This window comes from Drosophila eugracilis, unplaced genomic scaffold, assembly GCF_018153835.1.
Source record: "Drosophila eugracilis isolate 14026-0451.02 unplaced genomic scaffold, ASM1815383v1 contig_2154, whole genome shotgun sequence".
NCBI classification, from domain to species: domain Eukaryota; kingdom Metazoa; phylum Arthropoda; class Insecta; order Diptera; family Drosophilidae; genus Drosophila; species Drosophila eugracilis.
This window is the reverse complement of record NW_024573038.1, coordinates 6144254-6171005: the sequence shown is the minus strand read 5'-3', so window position 1 is coordinate 6171005 and position 26752 is coordinate 6144254. Positions and strand designations below refer to the sequence as shown.

At 40.2% G+C, this 26752-nt stretch overlaps 1 protein-coding gene across 3 annotated transcripts in view; it reads right to left on the bottom strand.

Moving 5' to 3' along the window:
• Positions 1 to 12951: 12951 nt before the first annotated feature.
• Positions 12952 to 26752, bottom strand: part of LOC108114577 (junctional adhesion molecule A) — a 98599-nt gene continuing 84798 nt past the window's right edge. For 2 of the 3 annotated variants that reach the window (XM_017225629.2, XM_017225630.2), the window contains exon 7: positions 12952 to 15797. In XM_017225629.2, coding sequence (XP_017081118.1) covers positions 15433 to 15797 — 365 coding nt within the window. In that variant the 3' untranslated portion in view covers positions 12952 to 15432. The remainder of the gene's footprint in view (positions 15798 to 26752) is intronic. The other variant, XM_017225631.2, reaches the window with a different exon arrangement.

Genomic DNA, 26752 nt, shown 5'->3' with positions numbered 1-26752 from the left:
AGCCTATGAACTTTTTAATCATTTTGGCGATTCTTAAAAACAATTGAAATTCAATTAACTTTATTTTCAAGTTCTTGTTATCAGGGCGATAAAAATGCGTTAAGTTACCAAAGATATAAAAAGTTTCAATTAGTTTACATTCTTCATGGACTTCGAGGTAAATGTAGGGAAATTCCTTTCACAAAAAAGCTTTTATAATACTTTACTCCTGCTAAAAGCGGTTTGATGCCACGCTAAAGCCTTTACAGCTTTCCAAGCTTTTCTGCTATAAACACCGAAAAACTGTTACCACTATTGCCTTTCCAGAGCTTTTCCTGGAGGCCAGACCAAAAATAACCATTCCGTGGTCTATGTAAACAAAGTGTTTTTTACGATTATGCTACCCTTGCCGGCTAGTGAAAGCTCCGCGACTCATTCATAAAGGTTCCCAACGACTCCTACCCAACCTTCCATGCATCCTGGCACTTTCCTGGATTTAATGCTGATTTTAGAGCGGAAAAAGGACGAAAATGGAGAGCGAAATCGAGTTGATTAATATGGCGTGTGATGAATATGCATTGGCCATCCGAAAAAAAAAGCCGAAAGGGAAATACCAGCGAACCAGCTCCCCAGCTGGCCATCTAATGATGTGGAAAATTCGCTTGGCTCTTTAGTTTTTGTGTTTTTGTGTTTTCCCTGCAGATACCAGATACTTTTACTACTTATCGATATGCAATTTTTGTGTTCCACATTTCTGCTTAGCCAGACAAAAGCACTTTGGGTGGCCATTTGCCCAGAAGTGGTTGCTTTCCCATTGCCAATGGTTCTCTATATTTTGAATTTTGGTATTTCACATTATGTTTGGAGATAGTCCTGTTTGATCGTGTGAATGTGTGTGTGGCCAGGATGCTGCGGTTCCTTTGTTACTCAATTACATCTGACCGCAATTAGCAATTCTGACCAACACTTGCTGGCCATTCAATAACATGCGGCCAAACAACGAAACTCGAGGCTCTGTCCCATTCGAATCCATGTTAAACTTATTTAATTTTTAATTGACTTAATTAGTGGCAGAACAATTTCTTTGTTTATGCACCAGCAACAGCAAAGGCCAATTAAAAAAATGTGAAAATAAATAACAAGCACGATTGCAGAGAGAGAAATGTTAAGTTTATATCTGTTAGGTTATATTTCTCTTTAATTATTTATAGATTTATAAATGGCTTAGTCTTACTGACTTATTAATTTGCTTCTCTATGCGGAGTACATTTACTTTGCTTGTTAAATTTAACTTTAAGGGTACAATGAAGCAAAATCCATGTAAATAGTAACATACACCTTCATTCAACTTCAAATTCGAAATAATTTAGGGTGTTGGTCTAGGATTTCTCCTCAAAGGGACTTACTATTTACTGCTTAGCTGGACGTTTTGTAGAACATAAACCTTTTCCGACTGAAATAGCTGCCTTTATCCCTTAAAGTTGCCAGCTAGGGACTGCAACAGACTTTTCACTGCAAACAGAATAAACTATGGCTGCCTGGGAAACGCTCAAAGTAGAGAAAACTGCAAACAAACAAAAAATCATGGAAAAATGGTAGGAAAAGCTGCAAAGCAAAGAGAAGCAATGCTCAAATTTTCACCAGAAGTCGAGCTCATATGAGCTGGCCCCCCTTTGGAGTGGGCTTAATGCATCCCTGCTGCCCTTGTTTCAATTAACTGAAATTGAAAACGACAATCGTAAACATTAACAGCAATGGGATTCCCCGCTGAGCAACAGGAACAACAATCGCAAATGCAAATCGCTTTGGTGCAGCGGAGAAAACACATTGACGGCCAGAAGTCAAGGAAAAGCACATTTCCACATTTCCCGCAAGCCAAAAGAAAAACAGGTTAAGAAAAAGGCAAAATGCTTGCCGGCATCGTAAATGAAAAAAAAAAAAGAGAAACAGAAAGGCAAACAAACGTAAAATTTTATTTGTGCGCAATTTTCTATAAATTTTCATCGATTGCCATTGGGATATTGGCGACATTTGCGTTTGGCATTTTGCTGCGTCCTTCACCAGCACACATATATATACGTATATATTCGATGGATCCTGGTGGCTCCTTCGGCTGCCATAACTTCAGCTGCACTTGGAATTATGTTTTGCCCACCGACGACATCGTCGTCGTCGTCGCCTCACACGAAATTGAAAAGTACACATACTGTATTACAAGTTTCCAATCAACAGCGAATGAAGTTTCCATAATGGCAAATAAATTATGTTCTGCTCTCTCTCTCTCTCTCTGTGTGTTGGGAAGGAAAAGGAAACGGAAACCCGGTAAGCAGCCATTGCTGGCATCAAATTAATGTCTCAGCACGCCGCAAAATGGCCGACGTGGCGAAATTTATGACACCGAAAGACAACTCTAAAGTGGCCAAGTGGCCAAGCGACCAAGTGGTTTTCGGTCTACCCACTCCGCTGCGGTGTGACAATAAAACGGAGTCAAATGGCCATAAAAACGAGCTGGCACTGACGGACCCGAAAATCCAAAAACCACAAAGCTATGGCCCATACATAAGCATATAAAAGCGAAATAATAATAATAAAAGGGTTTCAAGATCATAAACAGACAAAGTGCGAGCCATTCAATAAGCCAACAACGCCAATCAACTTCACCACAGGCAAAAGTCAAAAACTTTAAGCTGCAAATCAAAAATCGAAGGAGGAGAGATCATGGGAAATTTGGTAAAAACTTGATAAATTAATTGGAAATTAAAACGAGCAACTGACACACACGCATTTTCTGGGGCATTTTAGCTTCTGTTTCTGGCCTGTCAGAAAGTAAATTGACACGTTTTCATTTCATTTGTTGCCTCTGCTCGGGAGTTTTGGCCTTTGAGTTGCCGAAAATAAATGCCGCCCTGCTAAACTTTTCCCTTAACAAGCCTATAAAGTTTTGCTCGCCTTTCCGGCAGGAACTTTTCCTTAAATTTACCAACTGAAGGCGAGGCAAGCAGCAGGCCAAGCAGCAGCACTGGAAAAGTTGATCAAAAATTAAAGAAAGGCCTGACTGCCGTGCAGATTGACTACTGCGGCACAAAGCGCATTAAATTTAATTAGCTCACATAAATCCCGCTTCAGAATCCAACCAGGTTTCGGCTTTTGGGATTCTGCACAGGTCACAGGAATCACTCGAGTTGACATTTTTAATGCAAACGTTTCGGGGGAAGTTGGAAAATGGTTGGGCTTCAGTTTTCCCCTTCCCTTTTTCAGTACTTTTTTCCAGGGGCTTTCATGACTTATGCAAGTTTTGACGACAGGTGCACGCGTCTGCAACTCTGCTGTTTGTGTATGTGCCTTCGTGTTAAATCAACTGTCGCTTCCTCTCGGCAAAGTTTGTCCTGCGAGGACAGGACATTCAGGAGCAGAGCCAGTGGAATTCAAGTTATGATAGCTGCATGCGTTTCAACAATTTACTTAACAGCTAACTCTGCTGAAAGTGTCACCGAACAGAAAATAAATCGGTGGAGCGTGAGAAAGTGCCGTAAATGGAGCAAGAAGTTGGCCTTACTTCTTGTTTAACTCTTTCGGAAAATAGTTGATGTAAGTAAGTAAATATTATTTAAATATTTTATTAATAAATTACCTTTAATTTCATTTAAATTTTACTGCCCTTCTGGAAAAAGCCATACCCAAATATATCTCCCATTGAAAGCCACAAAATTTACTACCCGCAAAAAACTATCTTCGATTAATTGAAAAGGCGATTTAAGTTGAAATTTTTTCCAACTCAATTGCAAGGGCAAAAAATGCGGCATCAACTATTTTTTATCACTAAATTTAATATTGAACTTTAAGCCTGTCTCGAAAATTGTTTTGTTTTTACAGTCTGCGACTGTTGCTAATTAAATTCTCCTTTTTTGCCGAGATTATTAACGCGGCCAATGGAGCAGTGGCGGGCGGTTGGCTCTTTTGTTGTTTATTGGCGACTGTCATTTATGCCATGCAATTAACGCCATTAAAAATCCGTGAGCGCTAATTAAGTGCTGCATATACACATATATTTATGCATTTTGCATGACTGACTTGTGCATTATTTATGCCTGATTTTTCATCATTTCTGTTAACCAGTCGTGCTTGCGGTCGATTGGATCGATTCAATCAGGCTCCTTTGAGCGGTTCTTTGGAAATCATTCCTTCTGTTGAAGGGATTGGAGCGGGAAAACACGAAACAATTCACTTCCGTTTTGTTCAGCAAAGTTCCGTTGCCAAGCCTTTTGCCACGCCCACAATCCGCTACCCCCTATCTAGCCCGCGAATCGAGGTTGCGGAAGTCCTGATAATGTCTGCCACCCGGCCATTGACAACCGCTGCAAATGCAACCTGCAACCTGCCTCAAAACAGTTTGCTATAATAGTACACTGAGGGAAAATAGTTTGGTAAATTGTGTACGAAAGAGCACTTACTAACACAAATTAAAAAACTAAGTAATAAAATATTAAATAATAATAATAAAATAAAGTACTAAGCATATTTTATTATTATTATTTAATATTTTATTATATCTTTATATTTTTCCCTTTGCAAATGGAACTGGAATATCATAGAAATTTGTATTATTTCGTCCTAATTTTCATTTGGGAGTGGTTAATATACGAACGAAATACCAAGAACGACGAGATATCAATAAAAGCTAACGACGAGTGGTAACCTTGCGAAAAAAGTAAAAACGATGAAAAAGATTAAATTGACGACGAGTGACCATCTGGCGAAAGAAGTAAAAAACGAAGGAGAAGATTAAAAGGACGACGAGTAGCCATCTGGCAAAAGAAGTAAAAGACGCGGAGAAGACTAAGGCAAAGACGAAAAGTTCAGCGAAAGATGTAGAAAACGACGAGAGAAGCAGCGAGGACAAAAGGAACGAAGAGAGTATTCGAGAAGATCTGGTGAAGCGGACGCGATGACGATCGCATATAAAATAACTGTAAGCTTAATTCCTAATTCTTTATTCAGATAATAGCTACCATTTTATTTTCGCAGTGTAGCGGCAACAGCTCCGTGTCTTCTCACCGTTATTTGACTTAACTGACAGCGGAAACGTCGCTTTCAGTGGGGGCTTTCCACCTGCTCGCTTTTCCTTTGCCTGCCTTTCCCCTCTCGCGCGGCTCAGTGTATTTCTGTGCTGTTTACAAAATAAGCGAAAGCTGTGCCAATAAGCCTCAACGTCGCCTGCACTTAATTTATTTGCAACAAAAGGGTGAAGAAACTTTTACGCAAGTGCAACTTTGCTTTACGTGCTTTTTCTTCTCGCCACCCCTGCCCTTCCCACTTCTTTTGGCCCATTTGTCTCTTAACTTTTTTTTTTCGGTTGCATCCACATCAGTTGGCTTGTTTTCGACACTCAGACAGACCCACACAAACACACAGATATGTGTACATATATAGCCTGGCTTACAACGCGAATTTGGCGACCGCAAACACGAGAACAGGATGTGGGGTGAACCGATGTCAGGCGAGGAAGTGGCAGGATTCCTCCGCAGGATCTGACAGATTTTTACGCGTTATAGCTGCAAAATGAAGGCATTTGCATATCAGCGGCTCCATCAGAGCGGCATACTTGCAAAAAAAAAAACATCAATGATTTTCGAATCGTCCCCACCTGTTGTTGTCAATATTACCCCGAACTGTGATGGCAACCTTAGGCTGTGTTTGCCCAACCATTTGGAGACGGAAATGTAATCAAATGAAATGTGTCACCAGCACTCACACACTCACTTTCACATTCAAATGCAGACACAAACGCTCAAAGAGACTGGCAAAAAGCCTGGTCTAATTTTGCATAGAAATCACCAGCAACAAATAATCAAATGCAAATATGTATTCAGGAATCAATTTGAGTGCAATCAGTGTGTGGGCCAAAGTGATATATATATTTCTGACAAGGCAAAAACCTATTGCTCTGGTTGGCCAAGTAAAGTTTGCCATTTCACTTTCAGACATAAGGAAAGTACACTTTCCAAAGCCGGTTATAAAATATTGCAGTTCCTGGTCTGCTTTATGACCAATGTTTCCCCCAAAATAATCTCAAATAACATTCTCTTAATCACTTCCCAGAAAGCACAATTAAGTTCCCCAATTTCTAGTGGCTAAACAGATTCACTAACTTAAAGATGCGGTTGCCCTAGTTAGTTATAGATGCCTCACCCCCAAAGCCAATCCATTTTCGATCTCACAACATTTATTTGACCAACTTGTCACTGACTTTTGCTGGCCAAATGGCAGCTCAGTAGGGCAGCTCGAAATTAGCACCTAAAATGTCCTTAAGTGAATTGAATGAAACTGATTTATGGTCGCACTCAATGCAAATGTGCGGACCCCAAGGGGCTATCTATATGTCTCTGGGCCAGTATCTCTATCCAGCCATCTATCTATCTATCTGGCCAGTTAGTTTGTTTGCTTATGCAGCCTACAAATGCACACACACACACACACACATTCTGTGGACATGGATAGATGGATGGGGGCCAAGGAGGAATCTGCTTAAGCAGCCGTGTGAAAATCGACCATTAGCATTGCCATATATATTCTCCGTCCAGCTATGTATGATATAACTTCCAGGCGGCCTGTGTGGGCTGTAAGTGTGTGTGATAATTGGTGTAAATGCCACATGGCTGAATCGGGGCAAACAGCAGCACCGACTTGGTATCGGTATAGGAATCCGTATATAGCAATCGGTATCGAAATCGCAGTCGGGTGTTTAATATGCAGCTGCATAACTTATGGCGCTGCCAGCCATTAATTTGAGTTGGGGAATGAATGTTGTTCGAGGGGAAGAACATGGTGCAGAAATCGTTGCATAGCCACAGGCGCACGTGCGTGACCCACCTCGCCACATACACATACATATATACATTTTATTTTAATTTGTTCAACAAACGAAAGTTTGCCGCCTTCGTCTTTGGCGTCATCACGATCGCTTCATTTGCCTCATTCAATCTGGCACACGTTCTGGTCCACAGATAGATATATATATATATATTTATATTCCAATATATATATTGAGAACGGGACGCAAAATCACAATGGTCGTGTTGGCCAGGCCGAAACAATATGCAAACAATTTTTACCGTTACATGACCGAAATACACAAAATATCTTCGGACGCAGGGAGCGACAAACGGACTGACGCACTTATGGTCACGTGCGATTATAAGTATGTCCGAAATGTATTTCCATCTGCACTGGGAGAACTTATAGGGCCAGAACATTATTTCTACAAATTTATTATATATTAACAATCTAAGATTTAGTTTAAATGGTTAGTAGCTAGTGAAAAAACCGAAAGGGGAAATGTTTTATAATTAAAACGTTTTAAGTTGAAGCTATTAAGTTGAATGTCCTCATATTTATTCATATTCTTATCATTTAAATTCACATGCTTTTCTTAAAGTACACATTGTTGGGATATGTTAAAATGGCAACTGACCAGGACCCAAAGGAGGCGAAGGCGACTCCAGAAGGCGCTAAAGCAACAAAAACGAGGAGAAGAAAATTGCAGGAGAAAAATATAAAAAGGAACCTAAAAAGGTCGTGGCATGGCACTTTTCCAATATGCCAATAGATAGAAGCCCAAGTACAGTGAGCAGTCGTTAAAAACAATTAAAACAAAAATCATATTACAAAGTTAAAACCTGATTTTCGATTACGAGTCTTCCCTGTATGTCCTTCACAAAGCAATAACAGATTTGGTTTAATTTTAATAAAAATTGTTTCCTTGCCAAAATCCTTGTGGGCAGCCAGCTTAAAAGAAGAAAAGACCGTGAGAATGGTGAAAATTAAAAATAGGAAAGTGTTTTGCATTTTAATTAGTTTGTCATTGTGTTGGCAACCAAAGCGTCTTCTGTCCTCGTTTTTGGCCCGATTTAACCCTTTTTTATTGGTCATGTCTCGGGCGGAAGTTGATCGACGTTTTTTCCTTTGCCGGTTAAAATAAGAGTAAGCCCCAGAAACTGGAAGTGGTCCGTCATTCTGATGATGGTCGTGACACCAATAAGTGGCATATGTGCGCCAGTCCAGGAGCGTGTGTGTGTGTGTGTGTGTGTGGATTTAGGGTGGCTCGTCCTTGCTGGCCTGATTGATGATGTCCTTGGGAAATGGCCAAACAATGCGAAATCCATAAGTTGACAAGACAATTATTTTGCAGCCCGCTGCGTTTCCTTTGCCGGAGAGTCGAACGGAGGGGTTTCAGCTATTCCAAGTCAAATTGAGACTTTATCTAGGAGTGGTCACGATTGGCTTCCTGTGAATAATAGAGATTTAATCGAATTATGTGAATTTGATGAAAATGATTTTTGGAGTATTTAATTAAGTTCTTTGAAGTGTCAATTGTGTCTTAAGAAACCTATGCAGGGTTTCCTCTTCATTAGTTGTAGATGGAAATAGGAAGATAAATATGTATACTTTAGGTATATAATACAGAATAAAGGCACACATGTTTATTTTTAACGAAAATCAATTCAAATTTGTTTCTAATAAAAGGAGCCATTTGTTAAAAAACCGTTAGTATAAGTAAACAAAAGTTATTTGTGCGTTGTTAAAATTTAAACAGTAAAAGACATTACATTTTACATGCTCATAAAAACCGTTATATGTATCATTAATAGAAAGCAGTTATTCAAACATTCGCTCGTTTCGAAGTTGAGTTTGAGTGCAAGTGCTGCGCCACCTGGCGAAATTGCTAAGAACTGGCTGGTTCCTGATTTAACCGTATAGGTGGCTTTGACAAGGATATTTAGGTTTTGTTTTCGAAGTTTGTTTTTATGAAGTTTATGTGTTAGTTTGAGTTAACATATTTTTGATTTTGTTCTTTTAAGTAACGAGGTAATGGAATATTCTAAGTATTTGGATGCAGTTTTAATAACTGGCTATGAGATGACTCGCAACGAATTCTGAAAACCATAAACTTTGAACTTTCTAATCAATGGTGAATGAACTGTATAGACAGTTTTATTACTTTATTTTTCTTTATATTGCATTACTACTTACAGTTCGTTACCACTGCCTAGCCAGTAGGCTGTATCCGAATCTCGTGTCAGTGCATCCGGCCGGGCTGATGCAGGATGTAAGGAAACCGAGATGACAGGCAGGAAGTTCATGTCCGCTCGAGTCAACCTAGTGGTGCTATCACTGATCCTGAAAGTGGATGTGGGATACGAGGCTCATGTCGTGTCAACGGCGCCGCCTTCAATTGAAGACGTCGACAAGTGGCTCTCTGGCGGGCATTGAAATCAGCTGGCTGGCAGCGTGAGTGGAGTAAGCCCACTTAACGCTAAGTGCAGTCGATTGCTGCTGAAGGCGAGCAAATATGCCATAAGTTCATAGTTCATAGTTCTAGTAGTCATAGCCACAATCTCTCTCAGCAGCACTAAGCCTTATTTACAGAGAGGAGGGGGAAGAGGTATCATCATTTATCATGCCCCGTCACGCATATCTCCTATGATGGCTATATCGCTCGGCTGATAACAATAACCACTCGAGAGTCAAACAAAATCGCCTGCAAGCCGAACACTTACCAGTTTCCATACTTTTCCCACAATGGAGGTCAACATAAGATCATAGAGAATTAACTTATATTGATTGAATATTAAATTCTGATTCAAAAGTATTGAAAAATTTAAAATTTGTATCCTTTTTTTTTCAAGTAGTTCCTTTAGTTTTAATACTTTTTCCTTGAGAAAAACTTTCTTATTTGTCCGCTACTGTTTTATATTTTTTGCCATAAATTCTAGGCCAACACCATTGAAGCGTGCATTTGGGGTGCGAGGTCGGGCTAAGTTATTTTGTCCAGCGATTTTCGCAGGACATGCTCCGCGGACCAAAAACGATTGCCGCGCCAGCAAATACTTGCAGGAGAGCATAAAGTTAGGGCGACCTTTGAACTGGCTTTTATGCTGTTTTATTAATGTAATGCACGAAGAGTGTTTGCAAATATTTGCCCCATCTGTCCATGTCGATTCATAAATTATGGAAACATTGCATTTATCGGGGCTTCAAGTGCCGCGCTGCATGTAAAATATGCATTTATTGATATCACGCATACGCCGTGTGCTCCATTAGAACTGTGCATGCGGTGTGTGCGCACAAAAATGCTTTCATAATATTGGCGATAATTTGTACAAATTATAGTTGCAATTGCAAGTGGCACCCGCATCCTCCCTTCCCCAAATGGGAATGAAGCTGTGCCCAATTGTTGGCGGAATTTATTTCCATTGTGTCGACCTAGCGAAAACAATTATCGGGGAATGGAGTGCAAATATGCAAACAGAAATATTTCGGTTAAATTCTCGATGGCCCTCGGTCCTTTTTAGTAACCCCATTTAAGTGCCACCATCCTTTCCAGCCATTCCTCTGCTTTGTTAGCCCACAAAGTCCGCAAAAGTGGTGGGTATTAAATGAGATTGGCCAATAAGTGTGCCAGTGGCATGCTCACACTTTAATTTTTACTCCCTCCCCCTTCGCACCACGCATACTTCATTTTTCCTCTGCCACGCCCCGTTGTAATGCCGCCCACCGAATGCACCGCAGCATTGTTGAATTTTCGGTTTGGCTGCAAAGTGATTTACGCAATTAAAATAATTTCATTCAAATGGTCTATAATTCAACTGGCATTTCATGCGGTTGCTGTAGCGGCCAGTTTACGCCCGACCACATTGGCCGTGACCACGCCCCTGTGGCGCAAACACCCGTTGACACTGAACGCCCTCGAAAAATAATGTGGTACGCTGGTAATTGTATGTGCCCAGGGAATCCTTCGTAATCAGGGCATAGATAAAGGTTTTTCGAATGATTAAATTAGGCCTTCCGTATGAACTGATTGTTATTTTCATCTTTGATTTAACTTTAAGCTTTATTAATACTCTCGACTTGTGTAATATAATAATAAGTAATCTGCTTACCTAACAAACTCGTCAAGGTTAAGTTATTTTTACCCAGAATAAGGGCTAGACACTTGTAAACTTTTAATAGAAAACCTTAATGCAAAAATTCAACTTCCATTGAAAAGTAACCCTTAGGAATTCTTGAGAAGTCGCTTTGCGCTTTCATTAAATTTTCTTTCCGTATTTCGCAGAATGGCCAACCAAAATAGGAAAGACTAAGCGTTAGATTTCCGGGAAATGCGCTTGTTTATCGGGGGATATTCGCCAGTATTAAATACCCTCTCCCGCGGTCAGTCAACGTGCAACTGTCATTTGAGGAATTCTGCGGATTTCGGGAATAGTATGTTGATGGCAGCTAAAATTTCAGTCAAATTAGCGTGGGAATGCGGTGTGTGTGTAAAATATTTTGTCAAATGAAAATGTGTAGGGAAAATTCTGAGGTCTGTGGCGCCGTGAAGCCTGTTTAAAACTGATTTTGCAAGACCCCGTGCTGTTCTCGAATCAATATCCATGGCCCTAAAGCCAACGCCCGTTTCGTCCTGTTCCTGTGGCTGTGGCGTACGGGCAACAAATGTTTCTAATGCCTGCCATTAAGCAGAATCTATCAGGCCAAATTACATGGCCATGTCCCAGGGTTGGTAGGCTTTCCTTGATTTCTCTACATCCCGAATCCAAAATCCGAAATCCAGCCAACAACAGCTTGGCACTGCGGTTGCTTAGGCAACCAGAAATTTGCATAAGCAGCGGGCATCAATTTGGACTCAAGTGAGCGTATAAATATTTTTATGCCAACGCAGTCGCAAAATGGCCTTAAAAATCGGGCCACAACTTTTGGGCTCTCATTGCATTTTAGCTGGACTGCGGAATACAAAATACGGACTACGGACTATGGAATAGAGACCACGGCTATTTGGGTTGCCTGCGGTCACATGATTGTTATTATTTCGAATTTGAGCATGGAGATGCATGCGGATAAGCTGGAATTTGTGGGGCCAATTTAATAGAATTACAGCTGCATTTCCTTTTTTGTTTCGCATTTCACAGCTGCCCATCGAGTAATAGTTAATTAATGAGCTCGAGCCTAAAATACGAGCACATTTTGCTCGCAAATGCGGGGTTTCCTGTAAGGCCTGGCTGTCAGAATTTCAGGGCTCAGCGGAGTGCCAAAATTAGACAATTTTTAATTAGTCAATTTTTAATTAAAAAGCTTTCATTGGTGAAAGAAGATACACGATGGTTATGGGTACCTGTTTTGGGAGGAAGATATAATCAGGAATTAGAGAAAAATTCAGGAAAAATGTATTGTAAGGAAATGAAAAGACATTTAGACGTGAAATCTCTAAAGTTTATGATCAAATAATGTAACAAACCTTTCCTTAACTTAAAGTTCCTTGATGAGCAATCAAAACCACATCCTTTTTAAATACTTTAAGGCAGAATATCTCAGGCGTGAGCTCTATTTATTTTCTCTTACGTGAATTGAGCTGAAAGTAATTAGAAAAGGAAGAATGTCCTGTGTGTGTGTTCGTGTGTTATTGTAACACATCAGCAGGACAACAAATGTAAATTGTTGTGAGTTCTCCTTGCAGTCGCACACCCCCTCGTACATGAAGAAAAGGTTACTTACCACACCCATGTCCTTGGATCTACTCCTACTCCTTGCCCAGAAGCAATCTGGTCGGTGTGCATAAGCTGCGTACTTCGACTGTCCATGGCTGTTCTATGGGCTCTCCTTTTCCTTGTTTTAAGCCTTTTCGATTTATTTGCTGACCCAGTTTTCAACGCCTGCCATCCTGCCGTCCTGCCATCCTGCCATCCTGGCCGAAGCTGTCTATAATCCAGCGATTACATGTGACACACGCATACGTTGCAGCTTATTTTTCATTCTTCTTCGAATGTCGCTGGAGGATGCAGCCAGCTGGTTGGGTTCCCTTGTAGTTTGCATAAATAATTGAGCGCCAGGCAGTGCCTTTAACACAGCTAAGCCCCCGATTGAAAACGCCACACCATGGGTTAATTTTTAAATAAAAAATTTTAATCGTATCGCATTTTGTTTTTTCGTTTGTTTTTGTGTTTGGTTTCTGCTCATGTTTGTTTGCTGTTTTACAATACAATGTGGCGACAATCATTGCAATCGAAAGACAAACAACAAACACTCTGGTTTTTATTCACTTTCATAGGCCCTGCTGTTTGCCTTTTGTTATCGTTGCTATTTGTTTATTATTGTAATGTTTTGCTATGTTTCTTTATGAATTCATTAATGTATATTCATATTATGCCTTCACTAGTTCTGCCATTTAGCTTTCGTTTTGTTTTAATCAACAGTTAAAAGTAGTTCGTTTTACACAGTTCGATTGCTTTATTTCTATTAATTATTACTATTTAACTATGTCCTTAGTCGCACACAGTATGCAAATTTACTTGGCTAATGCATAATTCTAGAGTTTCACTAATTAACTTTAATATACAGGAATTACTTAGCTGATGGCCTACGAGCATACGGATATATTATATATCTGTATATATATATATATTTACTTATGTAGATTTATGTACTGCGCTTTAAAGGTTTATGGCGAATGCTTGTGGGCTTATGGCATTAGCATTCCGTTGAGTTAGAATTTCAAATTGGCTGGCATATGCTCGTATTCACACTTAAACTCAAGCATATATATTCATGTTCTGTGGGGCTATGGCTGCATTAACAATTAGGAGATTAGCTGGAGTCGGGGATGGGAGGGAAAGATGGCAAATTAGTAAATTGAACCTGCCATTTAAAATATTTCTAATTGAGTCGACCTTCCTCTCTGTTATAACTTTTAAACTAGAAAGAACATAAAAACCTTTAATTGGAAATAAATTTAATGTTTAAACATTATCGGTTATGGCACAATTTGCCGATATCAGCACTCGTAAAGTTGGCTTATGACTAACATTATTTTTACAGCTTAACGGAAATTAATAAAATTAGTTTTTCCTGCCTGTTGGCGATGCAAACAAAATGCCAATCCTTAATTCCGAATTATGTTTCATTATAATTGTGCCCAAACACAAGATGGCTGAAATCACATCACATTTTAATTGGTTATTGCTTGATTTGAATGGCAAATGTTAGTTAATTTGCGGGCCTGCCTAGCTGCAAATTGTTGTTTAATAATTTTAATTATGAAATATAATATTTGCGGTAGGTCAACAGAGAGTGTTTTCTTTCAGCGGTCCTGAAATCGAATCTGATATTTGAATTTTTCACATTTTAATGCTTAATTAAATCAATTTATTGGGTGGAATAGTTAGGCATTCACTTTTTTCTATTGGCTATAATTATTTCTGTATTTACTATACACTCTGGCCATGGCAATTATTGTGGACAAAAAACAGGCAAATCATTCACAGTTGGTGGCCATTCAGAACGCCGCAGTTTTTAATTAAGATGGGAAAACTAATGGGAAAGCTATTATTAAGTAAAGGTAATCGTGTCAACTGAAAATGACATTTAAAATGTATTCAATTTTTGCAAATATTTAAGCAATTTTAAGGAAATTATTAGATAAATATTGCGAGGAATTTTTTAATCAATTGGAAATGCGGCAGGTCGGCTTACCGTCAATTATGAAACTGTGACATTAATATCAAGGCAATAAAAAAAAAAAAGAAAATTAAATAAATTGTATTTTGTGCGTGGGCGAATATGAAAGCAGAAAATCGAATTTACATTTGGCTTGGTTTGGTGGAAAATTGCGCAGTGCAAATATTTGCATGATATGGCAATCAATTTAAATGTTTTATGACTCACTGCTATTTGGCTTGTCTACGTTTTTATCTAATTATTTAGCATGGAGCGAGCCTCCACTGTACACTGCACTTTATTTGATTATTCATTAATTTATTAAAAAGAGTCAGAGCCGCCGGCCATAGAGATTACTCACTCCCGCTATGTTTCCGATACACACATCTATTTATTTCCTTTCGTAATTATATTTAAGTTCGTTATTTACACACATCCTATGGGGTAAGTTTTGATTTTATTTAAATATACACATTAAACTGTAATCAATATGCTTACATAAGGTATTATTTATATAATAACCTTGCTGGACAACGGCTTGGGCAGTCGGGGCAGGTTGGGTGACATTTTTGAATAGATATTTATATTTTAATTAACAGGCCTTAATGAAGAGTTTGTGGTGGGTAAAAAAATTAAAGAATTTAATATGATTTAAAGAGTTGATTTATGGCCAAAAGGATTATTAATCCTCTCGAATTTGCTGAGTAAAATTAAAATTTAAATTATTTGTGATAATAATTAGATAAGTTGGGAAATAAAAATCAAAAGCCCCCTTCTGCGCCATTGTTATGCAATGTGGTTGTCGAGTACAAGTTTAAAACTGACATACTAAACGGCTGAATGGCAAACCCTCAACCGATCCATTCACACACTCAGAGATACTTAGTCGAAGTTGCACTCACATTTCATGTGGGTGGCTCTTTAAATTACTCTATTTAGTTGGGGGCTGTTGTGGCCTTCATTCGATCATCTGTGACAGGACCTTTTGGCCAGGACATGACCGGCGGTCTGGCGGCAACTTTTGACCACAGGACACCGCTTCCTCGTTGATGTTATTGTTGATGTTGATGTTGCTGTTGCGGCTGCCACACTTTCACTGGATGTACTTTCTCCGGTTGCTGTTGCTGTTGCTGTTGCCGTTGCCGCTGGTAATGGTAATTGCGATGGTAATGGTAATGGTGATGTTAATGACGCTGGCACGGCCGAGCTGCATTGTTGACTGTAGCAAAGGACAAGGCCCAGGAGCAGGACGATTGTCAGCCAATTGTACTGACAACCGGATGAACCAGTTTGCATTGCCTCCGGATGTTCACCTGAAATTATGGCCCGAACTAATTTCAACTTTATTGCATTGTCTTGAGCTTACATGTTAAAGCGGTAAATAAAAGCAAGTGAATGTAGGGACATGCGAGTATATATATGTATCATATATGAGTTCAAGTACGAGTTGTCTGTGTGAGTATATGACTCTATATAGTATATATCCTGGCGACTCCTTGAGTCAGCGTGCCGTAACTGAATTGACCGTCTTTATTTGTTGCGCTCTGTTTGGCCTCGCATAAGTGTTTGTTGTCTGTTTGCCGGTTTGTTTGTTTGTTTGTTTGCTTGTGTATGGTGCATAAATATTTAATTAATGCTGCAGTGTTTGGTTTTTGGGCCAAAGGAGCCATGGGGAGGTCGCCAGAGATTTGGGATTTCTGGTCGGACAAACTCAGTGTCAGTCGAAGCGTATGAAATATTTAATCATCAAACTGCCGACCATCGAATAATTAGCTAATTTCTGCCATTGCCTGTTGATAAATTGATTTGACAAACGATTTATCTGTCGATTGACTCAATTTAATTGCAAATCTCATCAGAGAAAGCCAGAGAGCATACAATGTAACCGTTTAATTGTCAAAATGAAGTGGTCCTGTTAACACATCGACAATACTCCAAGCTGAAAGTGTGTTTGCACGCGAGGCTGAGGCCAAAGGAGGGCCTCTCAACATAAATAACACAAAACACCTTTAAGGACTCGCATCAATTACACATGTTCAGCTGGCCAGAGTGTGTGTTGTCCTGGTAATTGATTGAGTTGAATTTTTCCACCCATTAACTTTGCCACTTGAGTCGCTGTAGACTGTAGACTATAGGCTGTACTGTGTACATTGTACAATGATGTGCAAACAAACAGTAGCTATGATGTAATACACGGCGTATGCGTGATGAGCGCAGAAGGGGTAGGTTTGTAATACACGGCGTATACTTGATAAGGGGCATCCCCTTCAATCTGTTGTAAACATATTGCGTGGGTCGTCGAGGGACCCTCGATTCGAATTCGTACTCGGCTGCACAACAAGATGGCCAATAAATTTGGATGATGCCTAGTTTTGGGGGACTATCGTAAGGCCCCTCCCTGTCCCCACCCAGACAACTAGCATACAAACATATCACGCATACGCAATGTGGCCGAGCGTGGGAGGCATAGACATTGCGGCACAAGACAATGTATTTGTTGACAGCACTGGAATTATTAATAACGTACGTGGCGCACATAATTCATCATCAGAGCCAAGATCCCGACGACCTTTCTCCAGACGCTGCATAACTCATACATATATATAGATATCTATATCCTCGGGCTTTTCGAGGCTGGGAAAACACAAGTCACAAGCCGGCTTAGCCAAACAAAGGCGAATAAAGTGCACTGAAATGAAAGGAGCTGCTAGTAAAATAAAGAAAAAACACAAAAACCGAACAAAAATGCTAACTGAAATATGCAAAATTAGCGCTGATGGATTTTCAGGAAGGAAACCGGTCATGGAAGGATGCAGCTAAGCAACCGACTACCAACTAGTTCCAACTTCCACACAAAACTCATGCTCAAGGACGAAGGAGGCAGGACGACAGGACGACGGGACGACGGGACGCCGCAGGACGAACTGAACTGCATGCACGTAGTTTCGAGTGTTTTTACGAGCAGCTTTGCATACTTTGGCAGTATTTTTACATTTTCTTAAACGCGCTTTGTTTGTGCAGTTTATGTCGGATGTCGGCTGACAGCCACTTCTTCTCGGCACTTTCCGAGTGCCTCCAAAGAGCGACATAAAGCTGCGATTTGGTTTTCCTAAGCGCCATTCAATTACCCGCCCACAATTAGAACGCCCTTTCCTTTCCACCCCCCCTCCTTAACTTTAACCACTTGATGCGACTTCTTTCCGGTCGTCTAAAAATGAAATTACACAGTTCATTAGCGCAATTGTTTGGCGCCCAATTGAGCCCGTAAATATTAAATAATTTCCATTATCAAGTGCAAACAAGGGCAAATGGGCAGAAATGTTGATTGCCATTAATTTGTGTTTTACATGGCCAATGGGAAGCCGTTAGGAAGCTGCCAGCAAGGCAGAAAATTCAATTAAGACTAAGACGGTTTTAAGCTGCCTTCATCAGAAAGAGAGATAAAGTTTCTTTTGCTTATTTGGTTAAAGAATTCTTCGAACTTTGCTTAACAAATTACATAATTGTTAAATTTAATATTTATTCACTTAAAATTTTCATTTTACAAAACTGGAGTATCCTTCTCCCTATTTGATAGTTTAACCTTTCTGAATATTTTACAAAATTAAGCTCAATAAACCATCCTTGCATCTATCTAATGTTCCAAGCCTATTCATAACAAAGACAATTAGAGACAAATATAAGAAAGAATTTAGAAATTGTTGACAAGTCCTAATTGTGCTTTTACCTGACAAAGGGAGATGCAAATTGTGGTGTTGCATATTTCACAAAATTAAACCTCAGAATGTGAGGGCTATTAAGAGCAGAGCTACCTCTAAATTTACCCAAACAAAAAAGGGTTTTCTCCCAACATAACTTCTGCTTGCCAACTGATGTTTATTTTATTGTTAGAGATTTACTAGTATTTGGCAAATATTTTAAGGCTAATGCCAGAGCTATGCCCCTATATAGCCATTAGTCGGCAATGGGTTAAATGGCCCTCGTTCGAAACTGAAAACTCAGCTGAGCAGCTGAACCGTTGGGCTTTGGTCTATTGTTTCACTTTGCGTGCTTTTCAATTATGCATTAAACCGTCGTGGGACATAAAAACGCTTTGCTCCTGCTCCTTGACACTGTGCACATCCGGTTTGGGCATGATAAGCATTTCACGGACTTTATCGCCGGGGCAAGTTGTAAAAAAAGGAGTAAAAAAAAGGAAGCAAAAAGGAGCTACCCGTTGAGGTGGCATTGCATTCCGCGGAGTCGTTCGCTCCTCTTTTTTTTCTGTTTTGTTTTATTTTCCACTTTGCTGCAAGTTTATAAATAAAATGTGCATATGTGACACTCGAGCACGCAATGCCGTTGGCAAGGAGTTCACCAAAAACGGGGCGGCCTCAGGAACTGGGCGTGGCGGCGAATACCAGAGCGCGAACAAAAACCGGAAGCCATGCATCGCCCCTATTTTCAACCCTCCCTTCCAGCGAAAACCCCTTGGTCTTTATTATTGTTTTTGCCACACGTTGCGGCTGGCTAAAAGTTGGGCTTGTTTTTCATACTGCGTTGACATTTACGTCGCTGTCATTAATTTTAAGCTGCACGCTTTTTGGGGGGCGGCGGCAGCCTCGAGTTCAAATTACGAGTTATCCGGCGAAAAATCCAAAAAAAAAAAATATATAGAAAGGAAAATGAGAAACACCCACTCGCATTTGCATTCACAATTCGGAATTTACCTAAGCTTCGCCGGGGGAAAATTGTTTGCAAAATCGAGCACAAAGTTTTTAGCGTTTCTGTGATTTTTGTGCATAGCCAAGTATAGGAATTACGCTTTTTACAGGTGTGGCATATTTATTTTGGTTACAAACTCATATTTTAGGTGGCTCAAGCTAGGTTTGGAACAGATTTTGATGTGAGTAATAGTTAGTTTATTAGGGGAATCTATGAAACTATCTCTGAAGTATTTAACAAGTTTACCTATAAAATTCAGATTTTAATTAAGAACTTCTTAGGCAAACAACTTATATTGCCCAAAAAGGCAAGATACATCTTTGGCTGTCACTTATTCAGAGAAGTAAAACTCAAAATTGCACTGCCTTTTATCGAAATTTATTCAGTGAGACACTGACGACTATGCTGATGCTGTTCTTATCGACATTTTCTGCTGTAAGATGCCCTAAAACTATAAGAAAATCCCGGGCAACGAGTGCCAGGTAGAAAACATCTTGCTGATGCAAAAGTTTTCCAAATAAAAAACTACCTCAATTCTGTTTTAATCAGTTAAAATGCCTGTCTAAGCTGTATAATGGAGACTGAGTTTCGAGTCTGTGTGTCTCAGCATTGCTCATTGAAAATGTAATTTAAAAGTTTTCATTTTCATTTTCATTTTCATTTTATTATATAGTTTATACACGCACAGAGCAGCTTTGCATACTTATGGTTCTATTTTTTGTATTTTCTTGCAGATTTGTTTTGATTTTATTTGGCACAAAACTATTTGGAAAAGTTTTGAATTTAATGCGCAAATACGTATTATGGGCCCTTCGTCTTTGTCCCCACCATGCCCCTATATCCATATCTGACTATCAGTCGGACATTTGCCTGACTGTAATACATTCTAACAATATTGTCGTTTGTCGCAGCGACTCGTTTCGTTTAGTTGAGTTTCGTTGGAAAGTTTGTGCACTGCCTGGCTGAAATAATAATTGAATGTCACTTGAACGACAAGTTGGGCTCGAGAGGAGAGGAGTTGGAAGTTGGGAGCCACGATCTAGAGGCGAATCTGGGGAGAAAACTACCAAACAATTTTGTCAAAGTGACAAAATGCCGAACGGCGGCAGCTAGCCAAAAAACTTGTTTTCACAGGCTTAGCCAAAAGTCTCTCTGGCCTGTAGAGAAAGCTATATACATACAGATTCCTACATATATATGTATTTTATCAGCGGTTTTGCTGGCTTTCGACTTTGTCGAGTCGAAAATGCCAGGGAATATATTTTTTGGGCTAAGGTTGAGGATGTGAAGACAAGGACATGGCCGAAGGGGAATTCCAATTGAATTTTGAGCAGCTCAAGGGGAATTTTTAATTGAGCGCAGGCAAATCTTTTGCCCAAAGCAGACCGCACACATAGTTTCGTCAGTTTTAGCCAAAATCCAAAGCCAAAGGCAAAGCCAAAGCCAGAAATCCAACAACCAGAGCCAGAGCCAGAGCCAAAGCCAAAAGCTGTAACCACATTTTAAGTCCCCGAAAGCGACTCATATAAATCACGAATGAATTAAGTGTGGCCTGACCTGTTACCACTGCTTTTCCTTGGATTTCCCGTGCTCTTTGTAGCTTTTTGTGCTTCCTCGCTTTCATTTTTTTCCCCTGACTTCTTCTTGATTTTTTTTTTCCTACCCATTCGTTTTTCTTTGATAAACTTGAGACGTGCGTCCTTGCCAATGTGTGTGTCTGCCGGCTGACTTACTGTTTGCGTAAGTCAGGACCCACAACAAGGGGCTCCTGGAGAGCAGGATGGTGCCCTTTGCCGTTCGTCATTTGAGTCATTGCGGTCAAGGCAAATGCCCCCACTGTCTTTGGTTTAATATGTGGCCGGCTGTTTTAATGCTTTATTTGCACGTGCTGACGTTTATCTCGGCTGCCATTCTCCCACACACTCACACATCTACTCCCACACACACACACAGAGACTAACGCTCAAAGGACTCGCAAGATTATCAGACCAAAAAAGTTTGGCCAGGCCAAGAGGCGAAATGGAAATGGAGCCACAACTTGCTAGACCAAAAGGAGATTACCCAACAAATTGTCCTGCTAATGTGACGCTCTGAAAAAGCGAAAGGATGTGCAAATCTGAAAGATTAAAAGTGTATTTATTCAAAGGAAATGGAGAAAGTGAGCTACATTTTTAAAGAATATTTAACTATGAAAGGAAATCAGCTACTTCTCTACATTTTCACTAATTTTATGGCATCAGAAAGTATACTTCTTGGAACTAGTTCCTGTCTAAAGAACTAAAGAACCTGCACGAAACTTTCCTTTTTAATGAATTCAATTGAACTCTCCAGTAATTTCCCTTCTGGACAGCCACACATGTGCTGGCCCACGCAATTTACGAGTAGCAAATGTTTGCTGATTTGTTGAAATGTTGATGCACATTAGGCCACGTTCGCTGCGGTTTGCAAGGGGTGAGCCACTAGTGTCCTTGACAACGCCTTAGCCTTTGACGTGGTCTTGGATTCTTAAGGGGGTGGTGGCAGTGTTGGGTGCAAAACTTTGTCCAGGCAGCATCTAACGCCTGTTACCCTGCGAGTGTGTGTGTGCCTGTCTATATGTGTTGACCTATCAGTTTACGTGCCATTTAGCACTCAATTAAATTCGTACAGCGCAAACACACAGGAAATACCCAGAGCCCCAGAGCGGCCACCGAACCAAGAGCATTTAAGTAAATGTGCGCTCATCAGCAGCAGGCTGAAAGGACCAAAGGGAGGAAAAAGGATTTCCACTGGCTGTCCAATCATTGGCTGGCTGACTCTCCTCTCAGCCTCAGCTATTAATCAAGGCAGTGAACATTTGTTGAAAGCAATTTATTTCGTTATCGAATGGATTTGCCCAAGCGGATGGCTAAAAATTATGCAGGCCAAGCGAAATAAGAAATTGCATTTGAGCCCTGGGATTTCGAGGAGCTGTCCAAAGTGTTTGCTTGCTCTAATTAAACGTGCGAAGTACTCGAAGAACGTAATTCATATTTATCGATTGGCTAAATATTTTATGATTTAAATTGAGATTGCTGGACACCAGCTGTTGGCCAAGATGGCATTCTGCTAAGTGCAGATAGCGCTTCCTTTTTCCTAATTTATAGTATTTGCCTGGCGTTTTATCGAACTGCAAACAGACATGGCCAAGCCTGTCAAAAATCATGTATACGCAGTGCTGGCCTATTGCCCTATTGATTTTTGTCGCTTGATTAAACAACAGTAACAGTAACCGAAGAGCTCAAATCTGAACGCGTTTTGCAATTGAGTTTCAGGATCGCAGCCATTACAACAAGCCCAGCCGGCAATCCAATTACAATCCTGTTTCTGGCCACATCGCAGACTCCCGATGATTGGCTGTCTGAGTGACTGACTGGCTGACTGACTGATTGGCGGGCTGAGTGCCTAAATGATTGCCAAATTAGCCATAAGTGCACTTAGCATTAGGTTTGAGCTTCTACGGAGGGGGTGCTTTGGGAGTGGGAAGATTAGTCTGTTGGTTTCATTAACGTTTGGCCCGTCTGCGAATTATTTAAACCTTCTTAAGACACGTTTGTTGCAGGCAGTTTACATTTTTCCTTTAGCGAAATTCAAGGATTTAACACTCATTAAATTTAAGTTTTTATTTCAGAAAATTAGCAACTCGTAAACCTACAGGCAATACATCCACGTCCCACGTTGTTACAGCAAATTAAAGAAAAAGTTTCCCTTAGCCAACCATACTGGAAATGTAATTTAAAACCATTATTATTCAAGGCCTTCTGCTTGGTAACCAAAACCTGCTTGCCTGCCTTTCATTATCGGACATTTTATAGTAATTTAAAATTCAAGCTTCGGGCCAAAGGACGCAAACCAACTACCAACTTCCCACTGCCCACTGCCCACTAACATTGCCCACTTAAATTTTAGTTAAAGTTTATCCTGTCAATGTGCGCACCATTGAAACCTGAAACGGTGACAATTTTGGGGCCAAGAACTTTACCGTTTGCCGTAACAATATGTTGTGGGCGAATCCGGCACTCTCGCTCAGCATTTTGTGGCAACTTTGGCGAACAAAACTTGCCAGTGGATATATCCTGCCCGATGCAGCATTCACCTGTGTGCGTGCCGCCTCAAGTCCTCCATAAGTAGACCCGTTGTATCCTGTATCTATTCGCCATATCCCACTGCCATCTGAACAGTCACCCCCCTGCTGCCACGCCCCTGTGCGTTTAGTTACAGAATTTTGTGGTAAGTAAAACATTGCAGCCCGGAGTCACATGACACACGCACACGAGTGCAGATGGGAAAACCAGGCAACTAACCCGCACAAGTTGCATTCTGGGTCATCTTTGGACAGGCCTCCGGGGAGGAGAATGGAGGGGTGGGTGCAGAGAAAGAAAAGGTTATCATTTCGGAATATCAGAAGTACAAATTTAATCATTTGTTAGGTTTTTCATAATAAATATAATAGGTCTTGATGAAAACTTATGAAAACTTCAATCTAAAACAGATCCTTCTTTCATTTTACTTACTAGCTTACTAGATGGTTAACCGAACCCTTACCCCTGAGTTTTCTTGAGCAAAATTCCAAAAAAAATATAAATCAATTTCTCTCTCTGCAATCCTCCAATGCCAACGCAGCGTAAAAGTGCCGTATTCGGATGCACGTCCTCTCATATAGTATAGAGCGTTCCAGAGGAGCATCGCTGCGGTGCACCTCAAATATTATTACCAGCATTCTTACCGATATTGCCGTGTACAGGACACTCCAGCCAGGAGGCGAGAGGAGGGTTTTCCTGCCACTTGCATGCCAACTGGACATGTATTAAGGCCAACTTCAACTTGTTATCCTCGGACAAGCCACATCGGAACGAGCGGTTTGGGGCATGCCGATTGAACCATCGGAGAATGGCATGCTGGGAATTTGTTCGCGGATCGAACTTTTTTCAAGGACTCCCTCAAAAACGGAAACAAAAAGAAAAGGTAGTGGAGCATATTTCATTGTAGTGCATGTTTTTATGAAGCGATAAGTTGGGCAAGTAGTTTCTATAGACTAAGAAATGTTTATCTGAAAGGTTGAAGCTCTGAAAAATACGATTTTTTAGCTAGGTAACAAACATTTCTAATATTTTTAAGATTTTTCTCTATTTAAGCAAAGTTAATTTTAGTTTGTTTCATATTTTACTTCAAAAACATCTTCAATGCTAGCTATCACTTTATTTTCTAAACCATTTTATATCTTTTTAGGGGTATTTTTGGGGTATCACCAAGTTAAATTCGTTCTTTAACTTCCCCTACACACAAAACTAGGCTACTTAGTCCGAAACAGAAAACCTGAGAACTTTAAAGACTTTAAAGAAAACGACGGCAAGGCAGAAACTTTAATGCAATTCCAGGTAAACGAGTCCAAATTGATTGCGGAAAGTTGAGCGGTTGCAGCGGCAGAATGACGACATTTTTACAGCCGCGGTGGGGTAAAAAACCAGAGTGAGTGCAGGAACATAATGAAATATTACGAATATGCATCGCAAAATGTGGAAATACAATTACGAGTGTGTGTGTGTACTGCTTGCCACACACACATACACACAGGGAAACATGAGCACTTTTATTTAATTTTGTTGCAACTGCAGTTGCTGTTGTTGTTGTTGTTGTTCTGTGGAGCGCTCTTGAAACTTTGTGCAATACACGCAGCCGAGCGCTTAATTTGCAACATTTCTTTGTCACAAGAACACAGAAGCAACAACGACGAATGCTGCAACAAGAGTGGCAACAAATGCCACGCCGTTTTAAGGCGGCAGCCGGGACAACTCGCACATTGTAAATAAGATGTAATAATTTAAAAAACACAGGAACCAAACAAAAAGAAGGACAAGAGCGGCTGGTTTTTATGTGCGAGGGCTGCTCGAGAGTCTTTTGGGGAAAAAAAAACTGAAAATAAGTTGCAAGGATTAGCTGAGAGCCGATGCTGCAAGTACCCTCGCAGATTTGTCAACAGCTTTATCAACGGATTTTTACGAGAAGATAAGATAAGTTGGCTTTGCTGATAAAATAAATTCATTCTTTGCAAGTTGGGAAGAAACTGAAAGGTGTGAAACTTAAAATGACAAATTATTACCTCTAAACACCCTTTAAAACCCCTTAAAATAAATAATAAAAACCATTTAGTGTTCTCCTAACATTTTCTAATATTTCTTCGTTTGTCTTTAACGCATCTGCTGATGATTTTCTGCATTATTCTTACTTTCCCAGTGCGCTCTGCGTGAGAGTATACAAAATAAAACCAGTTTAAGCCACGTTGGTGCCGTCATCAGTGGCACACTCACAAGTACCTATATACCCGTATATATATAGACTTACACACTCACACAGACACAATGCATGTTGCAATTGACAGCGGAATGGCAGGCAAAAGGCGCAGCTGCTTTTCTCCCCAAAAACACTCACACCCACACATATGTGCTGAAGAAAAGCGAGGCAACTGGGAAAAGGCAGAGCGCTCCTTAACCCCACAGAGCCCCGCCAGTTTGCCACCCAATCTAAGGACGAAAAAGGAGCAGCTGCTCCTCGTGGCCAAAAAACCGTTTCGTAATTAAGTGCTGCCGGCAAAGTGTGGTTCGGTATGTATGTGCGTGTGCACTTGGGCTATAGCTTGTGGGTAATGAGTGCCTCCCAGGAGAGGGCGTGGTCGAGCGCTCTCGCAGCCACCCACCTACACATAAGCAAAGATCCGTGCTTAGCCATTTGTTTGCTTATTTAAGTTTGAGTCTGCGATATTTTTTCAACTTTAAATTGGAAATTCCTTGAACAAATATACGAGTACAAATACGAGTACGAGCACATCCGTTCGCTTCATTATCAGCGCTCTTAATCATGGAACTTTGGCTTGTCCAACTCGAAACAAAACGAGTACTAGTGTCTGGACCTTCTCAAACTGAAAGCCCCAACAAATTGGAAATGGAACTTTGAATGGTTTAAGCCACGGGGCAGAATGGCCAGCAGGCTCAGAGCGCGGAGCTGCGGTGACATTTCGATATCCACAGACACAGGAATAGGACTTGGATATATCGCCAGGGAAAAGTTAGTCCCGAACAAATAGTGACAAACTTGGCAACGATAAGGCCAAAAACAATTGGAACAAGGCCAAGAGAAACAAGCTTACAAATCGATCTCACTTTTACGAGAACAGCAACTCAGTAGTTGGACATTTTTCGTGATGGCAAGTGTTTTAAAAAAGCCTCACTATTCATAATTTTCCCAAATATAGTTAATAATTTGCATTTTACCTTTGATAGCCATTTGATTTGAAATTTAATTACGAGCTAAACGGGGGTTAATTTTTTCTATTTGGACCATTTTTGGTATTTTTATGGCAAAAACATTAACAATAAAAATTTTACTGGCACTTTAAAATAATTAAAATATTAACAGAATATTTGAATTTTAACAGAAAGTTAACAGCATGTTAGGTTTAAAATGTTAACAGTTATGTTACTACGAATTTGACTGTTGACTGCCATGTTATGTTAATATATTGCTAACTGAAAATTTGTGCACTTTGGGATACTAATAATTCCCAACT